The sequence below is a fragment of the Equus caballus genome, chromosome 15, assembly GCF_041296265.1.
Source record: "Equus caballus isolate H_3958 breed thoroughbred chromosome 15, TB-T2T, whole genome shotgun sequence".
NCBI lineage: Eukaryota > Metazoa > Chordata > Mammalia > Perissodactyla > Equidae > Equus > Equus caballus.
Window position 1 is genome coordinate 26537819 of NC_091698.1, and position 24460 is coordinate 26562278.

The window sequence follows — 24460 nt, forward strand, 5'->3', positions numbered from 1 at the left end:
CCTATCTCCCCGTAGAACATAAGTTTCACCGAAAGCAGGCACCTTGTCTATCTTGCTTACCACTGTATCCCAGACTGATAGCCTGGCACGTACATGGTGCTCAGTAAACATTTGTAGAATGCATTCATGGGAACATCATCTCATCTACTCACAGCAACCCTGTGAGGAGGGAGCATTAGCACTAAGCCACAGATGAGGAAATTCACCTTAGAGGACACTTGCCCAAGGTCATTCAGATGGGCATGCTGGGGATGACCTTCTAACCCCGGTCTCTATCTCTAAAGCTATTTCCATCATTCCATAGAGCCAAAGAGAGCGCAAGCATGAGATAGTCTGTTACATGTACTGTTGTGAGCCTCTCACCCGCACCCACCCCAGGTAGTGTTTGCTAAACTGAAGTCCTAGAGCCCAGTGTGGTGTTGGAGAGCTTGGCAGAGGGTGGAGGTGCACCTTGATTGCAGAAGGAGCTCCAGCCCTGCGATGGGAAATAGCCATTCCTGTCCTCCTGTCCCTCCACCCTCCAGGGATTCCTTTATTGCCTTATGTCCTCACAGTTTTGAAGAGTAGACTCAGAACACTGAAGTAAAACTTTCGCCACCGCAGCCTGACTAAGCCTGACTCTTTCCAGCCACTTACTCTAGTAGCTCCGCTGGGCTGTGGAGTGTGGTGGGCCACTCCCTGTGTAGCTCCTCTGTAACACTGAGGAAGCCCTTCTCAGCCCAGGACTCCTGAGTACGTTCTCCACAGGGGCCCTTCAATCCCTAAGACGAGGCCAAGCAGCATACCTGAGAGAACGCCCAGTTCCCTCTTCTCTGAGTCTAGACAGATGTGCATCCAGATGTCCCTTTCACCACAGAAGTCAATCTGGGGTGGCAAGAGAGGCAGGGGTGTGTTCTCCTAACTGCCTGAAGGATTTGTGTGCAGGTGGCTCACCTGGTGCCTTCCCCACGTCCCCACCCATAGCATACCCCATGATAGACTTCATCCATTCATTTTTGTTTAGAATGATGCAGAAGCCTTCCTCAAATCCACTTTCTTGATTCCTGCCAGGGCGAGCCCCTAACTTCAAAGAAGTCCCAAAATGACTGCAGCCAAAGATGTGCTGGGCTGCTCCCGGCACAGGCCCGGCAGTGTCCATGCACACCTACAGGTGTCCACCAAAGGACACCCATCGGTTCCATCTTAATGAAGACTAATATTACTAGAACTCTTTTAACTTGATTAATTTTAAAGACTTGCCTTGCTATATAATTCTGCCCTGGACATTTAATCAACAGGCAGTAAGTTGGTGTCTGTGATATTGAATCCTGAACAGCATCTCTGGTCTTCCAAGTATAAATTCTGCTGAGTGTTAGGAATAATAACATTGGCCTTACATAGCAGGTCCTACAAAGTCAGTGAAAATTCAAAAATGAATGGAGATTTCTTAGTGTCTCAATGTCCTCTACATAGAGTGTGAATATCAAATATTCATCTACTTTTCTGAGAGAATCTGAGGGATAATGCAAAATAAATAGACTGCATGTAGGAAAAAGCCAGATAGAAATATGACATGCCTAAGTAAGAGTTTATAAATTACTTTTGGGGTAATTTGCATATTTCTGATTCCAACTATCACCCGTATCCCTGGTTCTTCATCTTTAAGTGGACCGCAGGCCCTCTGAGAATCTGGTGATGCTATTGATCTTCTCCCCAGAGACATATATGAAGCCATTTTGTATATACTCTTGGGAGATTCTGGACCCTCAGAAGTCTATGATGGATTGGAGATCAAGAACCCTTCTCGGTACACTGCCAGAAGGAGTGTTACTTGGTACATCCTCTTTGGGAGGCTATTTGGCAGTATCCATCAAAACATATACCTTTTGACCAAGTCCACTTCTTAAAATTTACACTTCAGATATGCTCATACATGTGCAAGATGATACACGTGCATGGTTACTTTTGCAACGTTGTATATAACATGAAAATTGAAAACAATCTAAATGTCCGTCTCCACAGGACACGGCTAAATAGCCATGTGATGGGATAGTAGGAAACAATGAAAAAAGTGAGGAAGCTCTTTATGAAACGATATTAAGCAATCTCCAAGGTATATTGTTTTATTAATACAGGTGCAGGATTGTGTGTATAATATGCCACCATTTATATATTCTAAAAGGAAATATATATGTAAATACACATCTGCTTGCATGACAAACTATCTCTGAAAGAAGATGCAAGAAACTGGTAACACACATTGCCTCTTAACTGGTGAACAAAAGGTGGGAGGGGAATTTTCTCTATATGTCCTTTTGTACCTTTGTAATTTGTACCATGTGAATGTACTACTATTCAAAAATTAAATAAACAAAATTAATTTTTATGGTAGAAGTTTTATTAAATCTATATAATAAAATATGATATAGTTATTGAGAATGATGTTTCTAAAGAATTTCTGATGACTTGGAAAAACTGTGTGTATTAGATGAAAGAAAGCAGAACGCAAAATTGAGTTATGAACGATTTAAGTTTTCTTCTTTCTTATGCTTATGTGCGTATCTGTATTTTCTAAACTGCAATAAAATCAGTAAGAATTTATTAAAAATAAAAAGATCCCTATCCAGATGACTTTCAAATCAGAATCTCCAGCCCACATCTTCTCCAGACACTAGCCTCCTATTTCTAGGGGATTCTGGACATCCATGAACGACAGGCGCCCAAACTCAGCATCCTCCACCAGCACCCCCAAGCCTGTTCCTGCGTTAAATTTAAATTTAAATCAGTTAATAACAATTGTTATAAGCCAGCAATCAGTCACCTTGACCCCTTTCTCCTTTGCTCCCACCTTCTCCTCACTCCACCCTCCCCTCCTCCCAAATTGGCCACCAAGCCCTTTGTTGCTACTTGTCTTAACTCATCTCTGAAGAGAGTCCCCTTCTCCCAATTCTGCTGCTCCTACCTGAGGTGGGCCCTGACCAGCTCTCATCGAGATCTAGTCTTTCCCTGGCACTACAGAGGCATATTTCTAAAATACAGGTGGACGGGACCACCTGCTCCTCTGAGCCCCCATCGCGGCAAAGCCCATCCTTTCCATGTGGTGGTCAAGGACCTTCATGATCTCCCCCAACCTAACTTTCGAGCCTCAGCCCTGACACTCTCCCATCATTGCCCTCAGATTATTGCTCTGAGCAGCCCACATATTTTCATGCCTCTGTTCCTTCTACCCAGGATACCAGGAATCTCCTCTGTTGAGAAAATTCCTTCTCCTCTTTCTAGACACAGCTGAAAGGTCCCCTCCTCAGTGGAACCTGGCCTGGTGTTCTCTGCATCTCGTATAGCAGAACTCATCACTCTGTGCTCCCAGATGTCTCCCAGCACTGGCAACCCCACTCCCCAAAACGTATCAGAGTTAAAGGCGTCTGTCGAGCACCTCACCCAGCCTGGAGACTTCCCTAGGCAGGGATGAGATATTAGTCAGCTTTGTAGCCTCAAACTGGGCACCACACAGGGAACACAAGCCAGGCACAGTAAAACCGCTTCTGAATAGAAAGTACAGTGAAGTTGATAGGAAAATCATTCAAAATAAAATTTTACTTTACATAAACTTCTCTGCCACAAATCTAATACTGTAGTAAAATCCAGTTGCTTTACTGTTTAAGCCCTGGACCATTCGACATAGGATATTTTACAATAGTTGCCTAGCAGTCTTCACAGGCAAACACCTCACAATACGTTGATCCTAACTCACTTTAGTTAATTTACACTGTACTGGCCTGCAAATCCGTATGTTTATTTAAGGCCCAGAGCATTAGTCTTTCATTCACAAAGCTCAAAAGAAGACGAGCAGACTCCGCTAAAACTTTTCAAATAGTTTCCAGTCAGGCTAAACAAAACAAAGAACGTTTCACTGGAAAGGCATGCTTTTGTTTAAATGATTAGTAAGTTAAAATTAGAGGTAGAACCAAGGACAGCGTACAGTGACATGTTTAGATTTAGAGTCCTCAAAGGAAAAAAATCAAAAAGGATCTCCTCACTCTTAGTTTGCAATAAAACATAAACCAGTCTTCAGTGGAAGACGGACGTCTCCTTTTATGAGGTTGGTCTCCAGGTCTGGGAGTGTGTGTCACATTAACCAGACAATACTCACGCCCACATAAATTCTCCTCAGTGTTTTAATAGACAAAGGAATTCCTCAGTGGATTTTCTCACCTCAGTTCTCTGTTCCTGAACCAAGGAAATATCTCTCAGCAGTTTTCTGGTGACAGTTGAAAAGATCCCCCAAACCCATTCTCAGCATTCACTTTCAGGGAATCGGTTAGTCTTTGTTCACAACTTTGCTAAGTACCTGATCAGGCCTCCCATCTGTCAAAAGGTAGATTGCTTGTGTTTCTTTATCAGCAAAAGCAATTTGCAGGGCATTCAGGGTGTTCGTGGAACTTCCAATCTACAGAAAAGAGAGAGAGATGACAAGCACATACTCGAATCTCAAAAAAGGTCTCAAATGAATGTTATTTATTTTCTGCTTCCAAACAAGAAAGAAAAGTACTTGTGATATAAAAGATAGATTAAAATTATGTTGAGATAATAATTTGAGCCCAGTAGTTCCAAGAAGCCTGACCCCTGGGTGTGCCATAAAAGTCGCTATTCAGACAGTTCCAGGACTGCTAGTTGCCAAGACTCTGGGTTTCCTGTCCTCAGGACAGAGTTCTTAATGCAATTTTACCTTTGTGTGCTTCTGTGTGAGGCACTAACTCAGTTACTGTTCATTCAGCTGTCAACACCGCTTAAACATGCGACCTGAATACACCTGGCAGGGATCATGTTTGTTTCCAACCAGGATTTAATCACGACACCCAACATGCAACAAACATGAGTGTGGTATCACTAGCAACCTGGGAGTACAGCAAAGAAACAGTACATTTTTAAAACTCCTGCAGTTTCTGCCCAGGTATGTAGAGCACTGGCAAGAGTCACTCCAAAACTCATAATGAACGAAAGCCGACAAACAGCAAGCGCGCGACTTTTGTTAGGCCAGTCAGAAGGCTCAGGTCCCAGGACAACTAACTGGCCCAACACCTGGGGCGAGATGGGCATCTGCGGAGCCGGGCAAGATGCAAGCACTGGCTTTCTGGGACAAGAGGCAGCCAGACACTAGGAAGAAGAGCTAGGCTGGGGCGATTGGTAAATTGGTAGAGTCTGGCCAGGTGTATACTGGTGAGAGGGTACAGTCCGGAGGCCACAAATGTAGGGGGATCTGCACTCTCTTGAAGGCTGTTCACCACAAACCCCACAGGGTACTCACAGAAAAGACTGGGAGAGTCCTAAGAAAATATCTTTCATGTGCAGAAGTGGGAGAGAGGGCCACCGATACAGGAATCTCCACAGGGAGCCTTCTCCTCTATCTCCCCTACAGAACAAAGCCTTAATCTATGTGTGCTGGGAAGCGGAGGGAAGGGCAGCAAACATGGCCACCCTTAGGGCATGGGTGAAAACCAGGACAGCTGGAGGAAGGGAAGAGGAGAGAAACAAACCCGTCACACCTGCAGAAGGAGCAGGGAAAGGTACTGGGCTCAGAACTACTGAGAAGGCCACGTCCCTGAGACTCTGGGACACCGTGCCTGACTAAGACCAAGGCTTATTCAGAAATCACCTCACATCTGCCAGAATGGCTATAATTACCAAGACAAAAAACAACAAATGTTGGAGAGGATGCAGAGAAAAGGAAACCCTCAGACACTGCTGATGGGAACGCAAACTGGTGCAGACACTATGGAAAACAGGACAGAGATTTCTCAAAAAATTAAAAATAAAAATACCATATGATCCAGCTATCCCACTACTGGTATTTATCCAAAGATCTTGAAATCAATAATTTAAAGAGATTTATGCACCCCATGTTCATTGCAGCATTATCTACAATAGCCAAGACATGGAAGCAACCCAAGTGCCCATCAACTGATGAACATATAAAGAAGATGTGGTGTATATATATATATACACAATGGAATACTACTCAGCCATAAAAAAGACAAAATCACCTTATTTGCAACAACATGCATGGACCTTGAGGGTATGATGTTAAGCGAAATTAGACAGAGAAAGACAAATACTACATGATTTCACTCATATGTGGAAGATAAACAAACACATGGATAAAGAGAAAAGATTAGTGGTTACCAGAGAGGAAGGGGGTAGTGAGGTGGGTGAAAGGGGTAAAGAGGCACATATATATGGTGATGGATAAAAATTAGACTACTGGTGGTGAGCAGAATGCAGTCTATACAGAAACTGATAAATAATAATATACACCTGAAATTACACAATGTTACAGGCCATTGTGATCTCAATAAAATAATTGAAAAAACCCCACCCACCCATCACTCTCCTGCAAACACTGACTAGCAAGTAACTTGCAAGAGACAGACTGTCTCTGAGGCCCAGAGTAAAGGGAAAACCAAAAGCTGAGGGTGGAGCAGACATTGAAAAATAACCATCTAGCACATCATCCACCATCTTAACACAAAACATCTACAAGACTTCAAGGGTATGTGCACTGAAGGTAACAATAACAAACCAACCTCAAACCCAGCCCAACTCCTAATCAGACTAATGTTATCGCTCCCACATATTTTAAAAAGAAAGGCATGCTCATTTCCAGGCCTAAAAAATATTTATCTCAATCTCTATCTACCTCACATGATGTCCAGCTTTAACAACAACAAAATATTAAAAAGAAAAAATAAACAATGTACTACCAAGAGACAAAAGTACTCATCAGAAACAAACTCAGATATGAGACAGATGTTGACACGATCTAACAGAAATTTAAAAAGAACTATGATTAAGACATTAAAACCTTAATGGCAAAGGTCAGCAACTTTCAAGACCAGGTGGGTAATTTCAGCAGAGATGGAAACCTTAGGAAATAATCAAATGGAAATGCTAAAACAACAACAACAACAAAAAACCCATAGTAACACAGATGAATACAAAGAGGAAATAAGAGTAAATCAAAACAGAAAAGAGCACCAAAGAGCTGTGGAACAATATCAGATGGTCTGACAGCTGCATACTTGGAAACACAGGAGAAGAGAGAAACAGGGTAGAAGAAATACTTGAAAAAATAGTGGCTGAGAATTTTCCAAAAACAATGACAGACACAAACCTACGCACCCAAGAAAGTCAGAGAATACCAGGTAGGATAAGTGAAATAAAATGCCCTAACACTTCTGCCAGGGGGGTGTCAGAGAAGGCCAAGTAGTAAGCCAAAACTTTCATCCCCACCAATTGTAATAAGTCCTCCATGCCCGATGGTGTCACTCCCACCCAGCAGTAACAAGGTGCTCTTCCCCCTTCAGAGTCTGAGTGGGGAACATGGACTTTAGCCTCCACCTGACGGTACTGCAGCAGGGTCCTCTTATCCCCTGACAGAGCAGTGTCAGACAGAGCCAACTAAATAGAAGGTTTGAATAATATCCAGAGCATGATAAGACAAAATGAAAATGTCTGGTATTAAATTGAAAGTCATCTATCGTACCAAGAACCAGGAAGATCTCAACCTGAATGAAAGAGACAATAGATACCAACATTGAGATGACAGAGATGTTAGAACTATTTGACAAAGGTTTTAGAGCAGCCATGATAAAAATGTTTCAAATAGCAATCACCAACAAGTTTGAAACAAACGAAAACTAGAAAGCATCAGCAAAGAACCAGAAAGTCTCAGCAAAGAAATAAAAGATACTAAGGAGAACCAAATGGAATCTTAAAACTTAAAAACACAATAACTAAAATTTTAAAACACAGTAGGGCTCAACAGCAGAATGGAGGGGAGAGAAGAAAAAAATCAGTGAGCTGGAAGATAGAACAATAGAAATTACCTAATTTGAGAATATAGAGAAGACAACTGAAGAAAAAAACACAGAGCCTTTAGATATTTGTGGGACTGTAACAAAAGATTTAATGTTTCTGTTATCAGTTCCTGAAAGAGAGAAGACAGAGCATGGGACTGGAAAAGTACTTGAAGACACAACACCTCACTCTTCCCAAATTTGGCAAGAGATCTAAATGTATAGATTCAACAAACTGAGCAACTCCCAAAGGAATCCATGAAAATACATAGAAATTTGTGGGACACAGGTAAAGCAGTGCTAAAAGGAAAATTTATAGCACTAAATGCATACATTAGAAAAGAGGAAAAGTCAAATAAATAATTAACATTCTCACCTCAAGAATATAGTAAGAGAAGAGCAAAGTAAATCCAAAGCAAGCAAAAGGAAGGAAATAATAACAAAAAGAGAATAAACCAATGAAATTGAAAACAGTAAAAGAATCAAGAAAAATCAATGAAATAAAGAATGGCTTCTTTTAAAAGATCAATAAAATTGCCAAATTTCCAGCAAGACTGACAAAGAGAAAAATGAGAGAAGACACAAATTGTTAATATGAGGGATGAAATAGGGAATATCACTGCAGATGCTGTAGATATCAAAAGAATAATAAGGGAATTCCACAGACAATCCTACACACATAAATTTGACAACTTACACACAAACTACCACAATTCACCTAATATGAAACAGAAAACTTTAATAGCCCTATAACTATTATTTACGTAGAAATCATAATTTTAAAACTCCCAACAAAGAAATCTTCAGTCTAGATGGTTTCATTGGAGAATTCTACCAACCATTTAAAATTTCCACAATTCTACACAACCTCTGCCAGAAAACAAAAGAAGAGGGATACTGTCCACTTCGTGTTATGAATCTAGTAATACTCTGATACCAAAACCAGAAAATGACAGTAAAAAAAAAGAAACCTATAGACCAATATCTGTCACTAACATGGACACAAAAATCTTTAACAAAATATCAACAAATAAAATTAAGCAATATATACGGTGAATTATATACAATGGCCAAGTGAGGTTTATTCCAGGGATGCAAGGGTGGTTCATATTAAAAAAAAACCCATGGAATTCACCATATTAACAGGCTAAAGAAAAAAACACATGAGTATATCAATCAATACACAAAGTGCATTTGACAAAATTCAACACCCAGTAATAACAGAAACTCAAGAAAAATAGAAACAGAGGGAAACTTCTGCAACTTGAAGAAGAGCAGCTACAAAAACCTACAAAATCATAAGTAATCTACAAAAAGAACCTTCTTGAAGTAATATGTGAATTCCAAAAGGGTGCAGAATGCAAGAGAAATATACAAAAGTTAATTGTATATACTGGCAATGAACACATGGATATCAAAATTAAAAATACGATACTTGGGGCCAGCCCTGTGGCTGACTGGTTAAGTTCGTACACTCTGCTTCGGTGGTCTGGGGTTCGCCAGTTCAGATCCTGGGCGTAGACCTATGCACCGCTCATCAAGCCATGCTGTGGTGGCGTCCCACATAGAAGAACTAGAATGACATACAACCAGGATATGCAACTATGTACTTGGGCTTGGGGAGAAAAAAAAAGAGGAAGTTTGGCAACAGATGTTAGCTCAGGGCCCACCTTCCTCACTAAAAAAAAAAAAAAAAAAAAAAAAAAATCATACTTTAAAGAAAAAAATGAAGTTTAAAAAAAGATACAATACTCATTTACAATTACCCCCCAAAATGAAATATTTAAGTGTAAATGTAGCAAAACATATGCAGGACTTATATCTGAAAACTATACAATACTGATGAAAGAAATCAAAGAAGATCTAAATAAATGGAGAAATAAACTATGTTCATGAATTGGAAGATTCAACATAGTTAAGACATCAACTTTCCCCAAACTGATATCCAGGTTTAATGTAATTCATACTTCAAAAAAAACCCCAAGATTTGCAGATATATACATGATTATTCTAAAATTTATATGGAAAGGCAATGGAACTAGAAAAGCTAAGATCATTATGGAAAAGAAGAATAAAGTGGAGTCAGTCTACTCATATTCAAGACTTAATACATGGCTACAGCAATCAAGCCCATGTGGTATTAGTGGAGGGATAAATACATAGATCAATGGAAGAGAACAGAGAATTCAGAAATAGACCCACAGAAATATACCCAACTGATTTTTGACAGAGATGAAAAACCAATTCAATGCTAGAGAGACAGACTTTTCAACAAATGGAGCCAGAGGAATTGATGTCCACAGGCAAAAAAAAAAAAAAAAAAGGAACCTCGAACCTTGGCCTAAAAGTCACACTTTATATAAAAATTATCTCAAAAAATATCATGACCTTAAGTATAAAACACAAAAATATAAAACTTTTAGAAAAAAATATAAGAGAAAAATCTTTAGGACCTAGGTCATAAAAGGAAAAGATTGATAAATTTAACTTAATCAAAATTGAAAACTTTTGGTCTGTAAAAGATGTGTTAAGAGGATGAAATGACAAGCTCCAGATTGGCAGAAAGTATTCACAAACGACATGTCTGACAAAGGACTAGTATCTAGAATATAAGAAGAACATTCAAAAATCAACAGTAAAAAAAATGAAAAATTCAATTAGAACATGGACAAAAGATATGAAGAGATATTTGGCTGAAGAAGATAAACACACAGAAAATGAGCCCATAAAAAGATGCTCATCATCATCAGTTATTACCTAAATGAAAATTAAAATCACAATGGGATATTACTTCACGCTAATCAGAATGGCTAAAATAAAAAAGAGTGACTATACCACATACTAACAAGGACGCAGAGAAACTGGATCACTAATACATTGCTGGTGGGAATATAAAACAGTAGTCTCTAGAAACAGCTTGGCTGTTTCCTTAAAAACTAAACATGCAACTACCATACAAGCTAACAATTGTGTTTCTTGGCATTTATGTATATTATTATACAGGATCTCTCTGAACTTTTTCTTACAACTGCATGGGAATTATAATTATCTCAAATAATGAGTTTAGCTTAGAAATACATGTGAACAAAATAACAATATATGTACAAATAAAATAAACATCAACAATAACTCTACACCTAAGCAAATAACATTCAAACTATTGAAACCAAAGGACAGAAAAACTTTGAAGTCAGTCAGAGAACAAAGACACAGCACATACAGATGGACAAAGGTACGAAATATAGCAGACTTTTCCACAGAAACCATGAAAGCTAGAAGACAATAAAATAATAGCTTTTAAATACAGAAAGAAAAAAACCTGTCAATCTAGAATTCTATTCCCAAAGAAAACATCTCTCAAAAATTGAAGAAGGGTCTGGAGCAAGATGGCATAGACTCACTCTTCCCTGCTTCTGCCCTCTAAATACAATGAAATACCCTCAAGATTATTTAACAGACAATCATAAAAGGATTCTAAGAGCTAGAAAGAAGAAGGTGGACTGGCTAGGGACCTCAAGACTTGAAGAAAGGCATTGTAGTGAGTTCCTTGGTCTTCTTTTGATCTCTCATATGCTTCCAGTTTGGGTACCAAAGAGGCCTGCAACTGGAAACCATTAACAGGCATGGACCAAAACAAACAAAACAAGCCAAAAACTCACTTGCTCTGACAAAAGGACTGGGAAAGGTTAAGTCCAACAGAGACCTAGTGGAAATCCCCAACCTCTACTCCACAACTCAGGCCCTGTTTGCTGGAGGCAGTGGCAGTATTGATGTCATGGCGGTCCCAGTCCTTGCTCTACAAACCAATCTGCCAGCAGAAACAGCAAAACCCCAGCTGCCTAGACCCTGTTCCACAACCCAACTCTGGTGGGAAATCTGATCCACCAGAAACAACGGCAGCAGTAAAGCACTCAGGCGTCCAGCCCCCATGCTGCAACTCTGGGGCATGTGCCAGTGGTCTGATCTGCTGATAGCAAAAGCAGTAGCAATATCTCAGGCTGTCTCGGCCCCCACTCCACACCTGGGGTACTGGCAGGTGGTTCTATGCAACTTCAGCACAGTAAACAAAGTCCTGTGCATTTCCAAACTTGGGCACTGGCAGGTGGTCTGGCTCACTGGCAGCAGTGGCATCAGTGCAGCTAATCTAGCACCATGCTACAACCAGCTCACCAGTGGGTGGTGTGATCCGTCAGCATGAGCAAAGTCCCTGACTCTCCCAGATCCACAACTGGAGCACTGATGGGCAGTCCAATCCTACAACAACAGTAAACACCAAGCCCTGTGTCTTCCTGCCCTCTACTCAGTGACAAAGGGTGCAGCTTCTGCTCCTGCAACCCAGAGGGTCACCCAGCAACAATAGGCAGCCCAGGGACATGACTTCCACCCCCACAGACAGCACCAAACAGGAACTGAGTGGGAGTCCCAGCAGAATGAGGAGAACAAAGCAGACCAGAATATGACAGCATGGCTTAGAAAATTAAAGTGTCATTGGAACTAAAGCCCACAAAGTTATGCTGGAATGAACATACTAAACCTGAACAAGGTGACTGCCTGCTAAATGAGAAGATTTAAACGGGAATAGAGAGTCTCCTAACATAGTAACCAAATTATCCAGGATCCAATAAAAGAATCATTCATCATACCAAGGAACCAGGAAAACTACATTTGAATGAGAAAAGCAATCAACTGATGCCAATACCAACAGAGCCTCAGAGATCTCTGGGACAATGAAAAGGATGTAACATTCATACCATCAGAATCCCATAAAGGAGAGGAGAAAGAGTGTGGGACCGATAAAGTATTTAAAGAAGTAATGGCTAAAAACTCTCCAAATTTGATGAAAACTACAATTCAAGAAGCTAAGCAAACTGCAGATAGGGTAAAACCAAGGAAATCTACACAAAGACACTTCTGAAAAGACACAAAACTTATGAAAACTAAGACAAAGAAAAATCCTAAAAATAGCCAAAGAGAAATAATACATTAACTATAAAGGAACACCAACCAAATGACAGCAATTTCTCATCTGAAATCATAGAAACCAGTGCCATGACATTTTTCAAATAGTGATAAAAAAGTACTGCAAGCCATGAATCACATATCTGGTGAAAATCTCCGCCAGGGTTGAAGGAGATGGAAAACAAAGAGAATTTATTGCTGGAAGACTTACCCTTAAAGAATGGCTAATGAAAGCTCTCCAAATAGAAAGAAGGCTTTGACCTTCAGAAATGAAAAAACAATGGAATGGGTAAATATAGAAGTAGATATAATAAAGAATCCATAACCTCATGAGTATCTTTAATGAACTCATGAGTGTCTTTAATGATGTTTTACAGCTGAAGCAAAAGTTCAACACTATCTAATATGATGTATAATGAACATAGAGGAAATAGTTCAGAAAATTATAGTTTGTATATGGTGAGAGTAAAGGGACCTAAATGGAAGGAAGTTTTGTACACTTAACTTGTAGCGGTAAACCATCAGTGGGCTGTGATAAGCTACATATATGTATAAGAAAATACCTAGAACAACCATGAGGAAAACCATATGAGGCAATGCACTCAAAAACATTAAAAGTGAATCAGAATAGAATACTAAAACTCTTCAATTAATCCATAGGAAGGCAAGAAAAATAAGAGAAAGGAGAAATAGAGGAAAAACACAGAAAACAACAAAATGGGAGGCGTAAGCCTTAAATATCAATAATTACTTTATATGTAAATGGCCTAAGTATGCCAATAACATGACAGAGATTGGAGAGTGAACAAGAATATGGCCTAACTCTATGTAGTCTAAAAGGAACACATCAAATATAACAACATAGGTGGGTTGAAAGTAAAAAGACAGAAAAGATACATTATGTAAACATTAATTTTGAAAAATTATGAGTAACTATACTAATATCACATAATGCAGATTTTAAAGAAAAGGAAATTACAAGGGACTGAACATGATGATAAAAAGATCAATCCAACAAGAAGATAACAACCCTAAATGGGTATGCACCAAACAACAGAGCTTCAAAATACATGAAGCAAAATCTAACAGAGCTGAAAGAAATAATGGACAACTCAACAGTTATGATTGGGGACTTCAATAGTTGTAACAGTTGATAGCATTCATAAACAGCAAGGATATAAAGTAACTGAACAATACCTTCAACTAGCCACATCTAATTAACATTTAGAGAACATTCTAACAACAGAATACATATTCTTTTCAAACAAACATTGAAAATTCGTATAAATAGACCATATCTTGAGTTATAAAACAACCCTTAACAAATTCAAAAGAATTGAAATCATACAGAGTATGTCCTCTAACTATAGTGGAATCAAAATAGAAATTGATAACAGAAAGATAACATGAAAATCTCCAAGCACTTGGAAGTTAAAGAATGGGCTTTAAATAACTCATGGTTCAAAAAAGAAACCACAAAGAAAATAAAAAATTACATAGAATTGAATGAAAATTAAACACAACATGAAAATATGTGAGATGAAGCTAATGCAGTGCTGAGAAGGAATTTATAGTATTAAAATCCTACATTAGAAAAGAGGAAATGTCTCAAATCAATATTCTATATTCCTATCTCAAGAACCTCTGGTCTATCTTTTCAAGGATGTTTATATAGCAAACAGCCTTAGAAAATAGAGATAATGTCTTCCTTCAAAGAAAAAGGCAAGTATGCTTATTATCCACTATAAAAATAATATCTAATTCTAGAACAAAGGACAAGCATGTTTATAGTCCATTATAGAAAATTCAGTTCCTCTATGTTCAGGATCCCTTTTCTTTAGCACAACCTACCTTGTCTGCAAGTGTCACCTGTCCCTCTTCACATCACCCTGTGGGAATTGGAGTTCAGAGAATTGGTACCAGAAGATGCAGATACTCTGGCTACTGCTATTGCCGTGAATACTAAGTCCTTTGTTTCTGACCCAGGAGTTTTGGGTCTTCTGCTAACATTCATGTTAGTTTGCAAATAAGGTAAAATCTCAGATCCTTCACAGTTCTTGACATATATTCACACAAAAAGCTGTATCCCAAATGTTCATAGCAGTTTTATTCATAAATGCCCCAAATGAGAAATGACACAGATGTCCTTCAACAGGGAATGGGTAAACAGTTTTACATCCATAGAATGGAATACTGAGCATCAATAAAAAGGAACAAACTCTTGATTCATGAAATAACTTGGATGAATTTGAATATCTTTTGATAAATGAAAGAAGCTAGAACCAAAAGGCTACCTAGGATATGATTCCATTTATATGACATTCTAGAAATGATAAAAAACTATAGGGACAGAAAGAGAGAGCAGTGGATGCCACGGGAGGGGAGGAGTTAACTACAAAGGGCTCTTGAGGATATTTTAAGGGTGATGTAACTACTCTCTTTGGTACTGTGGTTTACACACATGACTACGCATTTGTCAAAATCCACAGAACTATCCAGTCATGCGCCGCATAACTATGTTTCAGTCAACAATGGACCGCATATGTGATAGTGGTCCCATAAGATTAGTACATATAGCCTAGATGTGTAGGAGGCTACACTATCTAGGTTTGTGTAAGTACACTCTATGAGGTTCACACAATGATGAAATTGCCTAATGACACACTTCTCAGAACATATCCCCATGATTAAGTAAGTGATGCATAACTATACACAACAAATTTGGCAGATGCTACCTTAAGCAAGTGATCAGTTAACATCACCAGTATTAAGGCATATCAACATTGTGTACCTGATATGTACTTGATATGATATGATGCACTAAGAAGGACACACCACCTCTGAGGTATTCTTCCCAAAATCCATAACCCAAATCCAGTCATGAGAAACCATCAGACAAAACCAAATTGAAGGACATTCGACAAAACATCTGATCAGTACTCTTCAAAAGTATCAAGGTCAAGAAAGACAAGGAAAGACCGAGTGCTGTCACAGATCAGAGGAGACTAAGGAGACCCTGCAACTAAGTGCAAGGTGGACTGAATCTTGGTTGAACCTTGGAACGTAACAGGGACTTTAGCGGAAAAACTAATGAACTCTGAATGAGGTCTGTAATATAGCCAATAATATCAATGTGCTTTTCTTAGTTTTGATATTTGTACTATGGTTGTGTCAGATCTTAACACAAGGGTAAGCTGGGTGAGGGGTATATGGGAATTCTCTGTACTATTTCTCCAACTCTTATGTAAATCTAAAACGATTTCAAGTTAAAAAGTTAAAAAAAACAACTCCTGCAGCATTTGGGCAGCAGAAATGTAAACAGAAGAACAACCTCCCTCTGAGCCCAATCTCAACAGTCCTTTGTTGACAAGCCCACTGTTCAGGGTATGCGGAAAAGGTACTGGAAAAGCTGGGAGAAAGTCTTACTGAGCGCCATGGGAACGCTGGCCAGGAGTTGGTGCCTGTTTCACACCTGCACCCACAGCAGCCTTGGGCCAGACCCCACCTCCCACTACCCTACTGGGCAGGCACTGCCTCAAGTTGTGCTTCTCTGACCTTAGGACTGGCGATGCCTGTTTGGGGAACTCCTGCTCCGTGACACCAGCACATGGTGGCTCAGAGCCTGAGAGGTGTGCTGAAGGTACTGGGTTGATTCCTGGACCAAGCACGCCAAAAGAACTATAGAGGAATCTGGACTTGAAAAGGAATTTTGCACCTTCAACAAGCAAGTAAGGGAGCTTCAATGCAGACTTTTGAAGAGAGCAGAATCATACTATACAAAGAATGATCTGAGTTATATTTTTTAGCCATTTAGATGGCTGGTTCTATTCATTAGTGACTCTTATATAAAGCAGAACCCATTAATGCTTTTATCCAATGAGATTACATATGTGATATCTTGTTATCACAAACCCTAAATTAGTGGACTCTGAATTAACAAGACATTTCCTATTATAGATGCTCTGTAAAAGGAGAGAACATATGTCCCACGTAACATCCTTGGTTAATCCTGGAAATTTACCAAGTTGGGTATGAATTTAATACGCTTTCCCAGGCTAAAGTGGCCAGTTAGGACAAAATTTTACAGGCATTATTATTTCTTATAGAACATATGTCCTCCTCCTCCCAATTTGTAAAAGCAAATCCCAAGGGATCTCCAGCACATCCCAATGATGGCACAGGCCCTGCTTTGTTAATAACCAGGGAGCCCCCCGAATGTCCATTTGTGGCTTCCCGTCAAATCTTGACTCTAAACTCAGGCACTGAACTATTTTAAAGATATTTATGATCTATGTTTGACTTTTAAAAAGAGCCCTTAGTCACAATTTTAGCGTATCTCAAATACCTGGAATGCTATACGGTTCTTGGGGGAAAAAAAAAAACCTTTTAAAATTAAGATAAGTTCAAGACAAGAGAAAATTTAAGGAAAGGAAAACTCTCCCCAGTAGTCTGTGTAAATGCCAAAAACAATAGCTTTAAAGTTCTCCAAGTAAAGTGCAGGCCTGAAGAAATTATTTCACCTCCTGCTGCATCCTGCTCTCCTCTCTCCCTGCTCTCCGTCTTGACCACTCATCTTGGACTGTATGTTTCCACAAGTTCATTACTTTTGAACAAAGTCCACTGTTAAAAATGGCTACAATATATCACTTAAAACAATAATGAAGTTTCAGAGGGAACAAATCTGTTTGAGTACAAAAAAAATTGCATTTTGAAATTTGTTTTCATAAAGGGGCTGAGACACGAGCCAGGGCAGATCTGGAAATGAAATGCTGTGAAGAGAAGCTTAGTTAAATATTAAGATATTGACTAACGAGATTGGATTAATGTGACCTTTGTAAACAAAATGAGTGTCTACGTGAAGCCACTGCCATCCTTGGGGCTCAAAGAACTTTCTCAAGCATTTCTATCCTATGAATAAACCCAACAGGTGATCATGTCAGGCTTCTTCTCCCAGACGTAGCCTTACCTTAATGTCTCTAACCCAGGACTGAGCCCTTTTCAAATTATCTTCATCAATTTCAACAAGTTTTTCCCGCCAAGCAATTGCTTGAGCATCAAACTGCACAAAATTGAATTTCCTTTTATATTTCAGCTGTTCCTGTAAGAGACAATTATTATTTAACCATAAAACCACTCAAATGTAAGAAAAGGTTAGGACAGGTCATGGTTTCATAAATTTTAATCACTATGATAGCTATTTTCCGTTTTAGAAGCTAAAAGTTACATTCAATAGAGAAAATCTTTTCTAGTACAAAAAGCATTTAAATAAAACTTATACACAGTTTGGATACTAAACTTTTACAAATGTACATATGTATGAATATATATTATATACATCTCATATATATGTTTACATACATTATGTAATATTAAATGTTGTCTTTAATGCTAATGTTAATATTATACCAAATATGCACATTATTGCAATCTGCTTAAAAAAATGAAATTCAAAATGGAGTCATTGTTTTGGTCATGGTCTTTTGGTAAAGCTATTATTCAGTTATGTGTCTATTCACTTGTCTTCCATCAGCCCATATTTCTCCAGCAGAGATTTATCAAATTAAAAACCATATTTCGTATTTGTCAACATCCCCCACAACTATTTCCTGTGGTTAATACATCAATATCACCAACTAGTAGCACTACTATGGTCCCCATTATAGGTGTGGAAACTAGGAGTCAGGAACCATAGGCAATCTGCTCCAGGTCATACAACTCAGAGGCAGCACAGGCAGAATAAGAACAGGAAGCTCCTAACCATCAGCTTACACTACTCCCATCCATCAATTCTGAGGCCAGTGCACACAGTATCCCTGAAGAACATTGGTAATTAAAATAAAAATGCTGAGCTGAAGGTTATATGGAAAATGATGGAAGTATGTGCACATCACAGATTTCAGGATTGAGAAAACTTGAAGCAATGGACACAAAAACTCCCTTAGCAACCCATGCATTACAGAAAGGATCCACCAAAGGAAGGGTCTGTTTGCAAAGAAGAACTGATAATTCTCTAACCTGCAATAGGGAGCTCTTTCCTGAAGTGGCTTTCCTACAGAATCTTGAGTGCACATCTTACTTGTGCACCTCTCATAACAACTGTAGGTGATGACTGGTGGAGGTGCATTCATGATGCACAGGCCCCCAAATGCATGAACCTGACAGCCCCATCTAACCTGTATAAACTGGATGATCTTGTCCTTCACCAAGTCCAGTTTTCCCTTCATTGAGTGAGATGTATCGATGAGAATGTACACGCAATCATTACGCAATTTTCCAAAGAGCATTTGACTCCTCTCCTGTAGCCATTTAATCCTAGGCAGGAACAAGGTTAAAAGTGAATGGTTAGAGCCCACAGCAATGAGCACCTCCCTAAGAACTTAATGATACATCTACAGAGGCCAGAGCTGTGCTATATTGTTTATACACTTAAACAATACACTTAAAAGTGGATTACTCACTTTTAGGGTTTTCTGTGGAAAATCCTACATTTGGGCTGGCTTTCTCATCACCACTCCCTCCCTCTGCTATCCGTCATCAATCCAAGTGAAACCAAACTACAAAATCAATAGGACAGAAAAACTAAATCCAATACTGGGTTCCAAAGTCAAAAGTAAATTACCTCCAGTCATCTGATAGTTTGAAGCCTCAGCCATGACTTCAGACCATTTGTTCTTCTAAGTCTGCTGACTGCAGTCAAGCTAGTAAAGCCAGCACATTCCTGAAGCTTCAATGAAGCTTATGGACAGTATCAAGCAACCCCAGATCCCTACAATAAGCAAATGCCAGGTGGTTGTATGAGCAGGACTGCTTCGTGGTCAAAGCTCAGGCTCCCATCATAGGATGTAAATTAAGTTCACAGCTGCAGGCAAAGCCTGGAGGAGGGGGCAGGGCAGATGGAAGAATACTTGAAACTGAGTTCAGAGTTCAGCAAGGCCTAGGCAAGTAGAATTTGTAGGGCAAAATACTGAAGAAGAGATTACTGCATAAAAGGAGAGAGAGAGGGTGAGGAAGGATGGAGACAGAGAGAGAGAATGCACTCTAGAGATCTCCAGAAGAGTGCCCTGGAGATTTTGGCAAAGTAATGATCAGAGCATGTGTGTGAAGCAACTACTGAAGCCAGGGAATGAATCACCAAAAAAGAGTAGGTAGCTCCACCCCTCAGAGCTTAACATAGGGCTGGAAACAGTTCATTTTCTAACCAGCCAGAGTAGGAAAGCCTCTTTAGTACATGGAGCATCAAGTAGAGTCCAATAAGAGTATTGCCTTAGTATTAGAACCAAATTAGCCCTGGACTAAAGTCTGCCCTGGACCAAAGCTAACATAACTTAAAAGCAAGCCCCAGAGGGATCAAAGTGATTACAAGTAACAACTGCATCATAGAACACATGTAAAAAAAAATACAACAAAATCCAGCACCCAACAAGGTAAAATTCAAAATGTCTAGCATCCTATAAAAAATTACCAGACACACAAAGAAGCATGAAAATATCACCCATAACCAGAAGAGAAATAAATCAACAGAAACAGACCCAAAAATGACACAGACAATAGAATTAGCAGAAAAGGATATTACACAGCTATTATAAACATAATCTGTATGTTCAAAAAGATAAAGTATGAACAGAATGAGGAGAGAAATGCAAGATATAAAAAAAGACCCAGTGGGAACTTCTAGAGATATGCAATAACCAAAATGAAAAATACACTGCATGATATTAACAGTAAATTAGACCCTAGCAGAAGAAAACATCAGGGAACTTTAAGAAAGACATAGCAATAGGAAAAAATTAAAAATAAAACACAGAGAGAAAAAAGCCTGAAAAAATAACAGAGAATAAGCAACCCATAGAGCAGTATCAAGAAGTCTAACATATGTGTAATTAGAGACTAAGAAGAAGAGGAAAGGGGGAGACAAAAAATACTTGAAGAAATATGGCCAAATGTTCTCAATTTTTATGAAAACAGTACACCCATAGATACAAGAAGCTCAAAGAAACCAAACAGAAGCAAAATTTACAAACATAAACTAAGGCACATCATAATATAATTGCTGAAATCCAGTGACAGAGAGAAAAATCTTAAAAAGCAGCCAGAGACAACATAAGTATGACAGGAGACTTCTCATCATAAATCATGCAAGGCAAAAGACATGGAGAAAGATTTTTAAAATACTGAAAGATAAAATGATAAACCTAGAATTCTATAGTTAGCAAAAATATCTCCCCAAAATAAAAGTAAATTAAAGAGTTTTTCAGACTAAAACAGCTGAAATAATTCATCACCAACAGACCTGCCCTAGGATCTATACAAAAGAGGAAAGAGCAACAGAAATATCAAATATGTGGATAAATACAAAATACGTTTATTCTCATTTTAAATCTATTTACAAGACAATTGATATGTACTGTGGGTTTAAAGCATATGTGGAAATTAAGTGTAGGACAACAATAGAAAAGACAGAAGGACCATAGGGGAAAGGGGAGAGGGGAAGGCAAAAGAGGGTATTGGGCACACGTGTGGTGATGGATTATAATTAGTTTTTGGGTAGTGAACATAATGCAATTTACACAGAATTCGAAATATATTATGATGTACATCTGAAAGCTATATAATGTTATAATCCAATGTTACTGCAATAAAAAATAAAAATTAAAAACAACAACAAATAAACAACAACAAAAAGAAAAGACAGAAGGAAGCATGGAAGTTGTAAGACTTTTATGATACTCATGAAATAACATAATGTTATTTGAAGGTGGACTGTGGTAAGTTAAAGATGTATATTGTAAATACTAGAGCAGTCACACACACAACAAAACAAAACAAAGAGTTAGAATTTATAAGCCAATAGTGGAGAGAAAATGGAATCATAAAAAATATTCAGCAAAAGGAATAAAAGTAGAACAAAGAACAGGTACAACAAATAGAAAACAAATAGCAATGTCTTAGGTTTAAATCCAACCAAATCAATAATCACATTAAATGTAAATGACCTTAACACTCCAATTAAAAGGCAGAGATTATCAGATTGAATTTAAAAAAATAATACCTATATGTCTGTCTACAAGAAACCTATTTCAATGTAAGACACAGACAGGTGAAGGTAAAATGATAGAGAAAAGGTAAACCAGGCAGATAATAATCAAAAGCAAGCTGGAGTGGTTATATTGGTATCAGAAAAAGTAGATTTCAGAACAAAGAATATTACCAGAGATTTAAAAAAAGGGACATTTCCTAATAATAAAGGAGTCGATTCATCAAAGGACAGAACAATCCTAAATGTACATGCACCTAATAGAACTTCAAAATACATGAAGAGAAAACGGATAGAACTTAAAAGAGAATTAGAAAAATCCACAACTATTGTTGGCGATTTTGACACTTTTCTCTCAATAATTTACAGAACAACTAAACCAAAAATCAGTAATAACATGGAAGACTTCAACAACACTATCAACCAAGTTGAGCTGAGATATTTATAGTACACTCCACCCAACAAAAGCAGAATGTGGTTTTTTCTTCATATTGGGGGCCACAAAATAGGTCTCAATAAGTTTGTGAGAATTGAAATCATACAGTGCTTCTCTGTCCACAGTGAAATTAAAAGCTATCAGGAAAATCCACAAATACTTGGGAAGCAAACAACACATTTCTAAACAAACCTTTGGTCAAAGAAGAAATCACAAACGAAATTAGAAAACATTTTGAAGTGAATGAAATGAAATACAACATATCAAAATTTGTGATAGGCAGCTGAAGCAGCACTCAGAGGAAAATTTATAAAATTAAATGCTTATATTAGAAAGAAAGTTCTCAAATCAGTGATGTAAGCATCCATCTTCAGAAACTTAAACCCAAAGTAAGGAGAAAGAAGGAAATAATAAAGAGTAGAAATCAATGACACAGAAAGGAGAAAAGCATACAGAGAAAAAAACCCAATGAGACCCAAAGCTGGTTCTTTGCAAAGATCAATAAAATGGATAACCTGTAGCCAAACTGATTAGGAAATAAAGATGACATACATGACCAACACCAGCTCTATCTTTGTGCATTTAAAGAAATTGAATACATAGTTAGAAACCTTCCCACAAAGAAAAACTCCAGGTCCAGATGGCTTCAATGGTGAATTCCACAAACATTTCAGGGAGACATGATACCAATTCTCCACAAAGTGTTCTGGAAAACAGAAAAGGAGAGAAAACTCTCCAACAACCCCTGAAACCTGGTGAGAAGAGACGGATAAACAGAACTGGCAGCTTCCAGGTGGGGTGTCTTTTAAGCAGCATCTTTTTTCCCAATCTGAAATACAAACTACTATCCCCAAAAGTCAACCCCAAAACTATAAGCAGAGAAGACCCCAGACACAAGTATTACTTTTTCTGAGTAACCCATCACCAGCTTGGTTTTGAGAAGCGGGGGCTCTGGAGAGTTAATACGGGAGGAGACAAGCGTCTGGAGCTTGCGGTTTTAGAAAAGAAAACGTAGATGGAGGAGCTCTCATTTTCAAGTGGCTTCTGCAGGCTGGGTACCAGCCTAAACTTATTATATTTAGCATCTAATCTAATCCAGAGAACTCATTTATAAATGGCATTATTATTCCCATTTTATAAACAGGGAAACCAAAGTACAAAGACATCAACTAACTTGCCTGGGGTCACAAACAAGTGGCAGAGCTGGGATTAGAATCCAGCTCTATCTGCCCTCAGAGCCCATGTAGCCAAATGGACTTGGTTTTCTCGGTCTAAAGCTGTCCCTGGCATCCAGGAGATGAAAGCATTAAGGTAGATTAGCCCCCTGGGACTGACATCGATGTCGCAGTATTAGTACACCAGACTTGTGAGCATTACAAGGTTTTAAGAACAAGCAGGGTTGAGAGGGATCACATGAAGTTATTTTTAACTGATTTCTAAAATATACATACGTACATAAATATATGTGTGTGTGTGTATATATATATAATTCCATTGTATTTAAATGTTTTACAACATTGTAACAGTTGCCTTGAAATGTAATATTCAAGAGTACAGAGGACAGGTGTAATACAGTGTGCAACATACCTGTGGCCCACAAAAAATGCAAGACACGAGCAGAAGCATTCCTTAGCCTCCTACAGTGATGTACAACCAACATGATAATTACATCTTTGTTTGCTGTTTTTAAGAGTCTGCGCTGGCATCAAGGCAGCTTGCAATCCAAATCTAAACATCCTCCTTTGTAAATAAGGCCACCAGCAAACCAACAGGTGGCAGCCTTGACTTAACAATGTTTATTGACCATTTCCTGGTTGAGCTTGACCAAGAGATCAAGTAGATTTGAATTTCAAGAGACTAGACCACGCATACCCTCCTGTAAATACACCAACCTCCTCTGGATGCAGGCCAGGACTGCATGAACTCTCTCACTGTACCATGTGCACCTCTCCTTGGTAATGCAGACGTGGACCAAACTCCCATCCTTCCAGGGAGCATGGACAAACCTGCTGCAGTATTTTGCATGGATTGTCTTCTTGTTGGTCTCCTAAGGAAAGGACAAAGGACAGAAGCCACTCAGAAACCATTCAAGGAACAAAAATCTCCAGATGGCACCTCCATCTCTGCCTTATTTATACAGCTCTTAGCACTCATTCTCACCATAAAATCACTCAACTGCTGGTTCAACCAAACATGTAC

At 38.7% G+C, this 24460-nt stretch overlaps 1 protein-coding gene across 30 annotated transcripts in view; it reads right to left on the reverse strand.

Annotated features, from left to right (window-relative positions):
* Positions 1-24460, reverse strand: part of VWA3B (von Willebrand factor A domain containing 3B) — a 200837-nt gene that overhangs the window by 81540 nt on the left and 94837 nt on the right. For all 30 annotated transcript variants that reach the window (XM_070235060.1, XM_070235055.1, XM_070235056.1 and 27 more), the window contains 4 exons: positions 24154-24308; positions 18965-19103; positions 17758-17889; positions 4328-4426 (listed from right to left, as the gene is read on the reverse strand). In XM_070235060.1, the coding sequence (XP_070091161.1) occupies positions 4328-4426; positions 17758-17889; positions 18965-19103; positions 24154-24308 (525 nt within the window). The remainder of the gene's footprint in view (positions 1-4327; positions 4427-17757; positions 17890-18964; positions 19104-24153; positions 24309-24460) is intronic.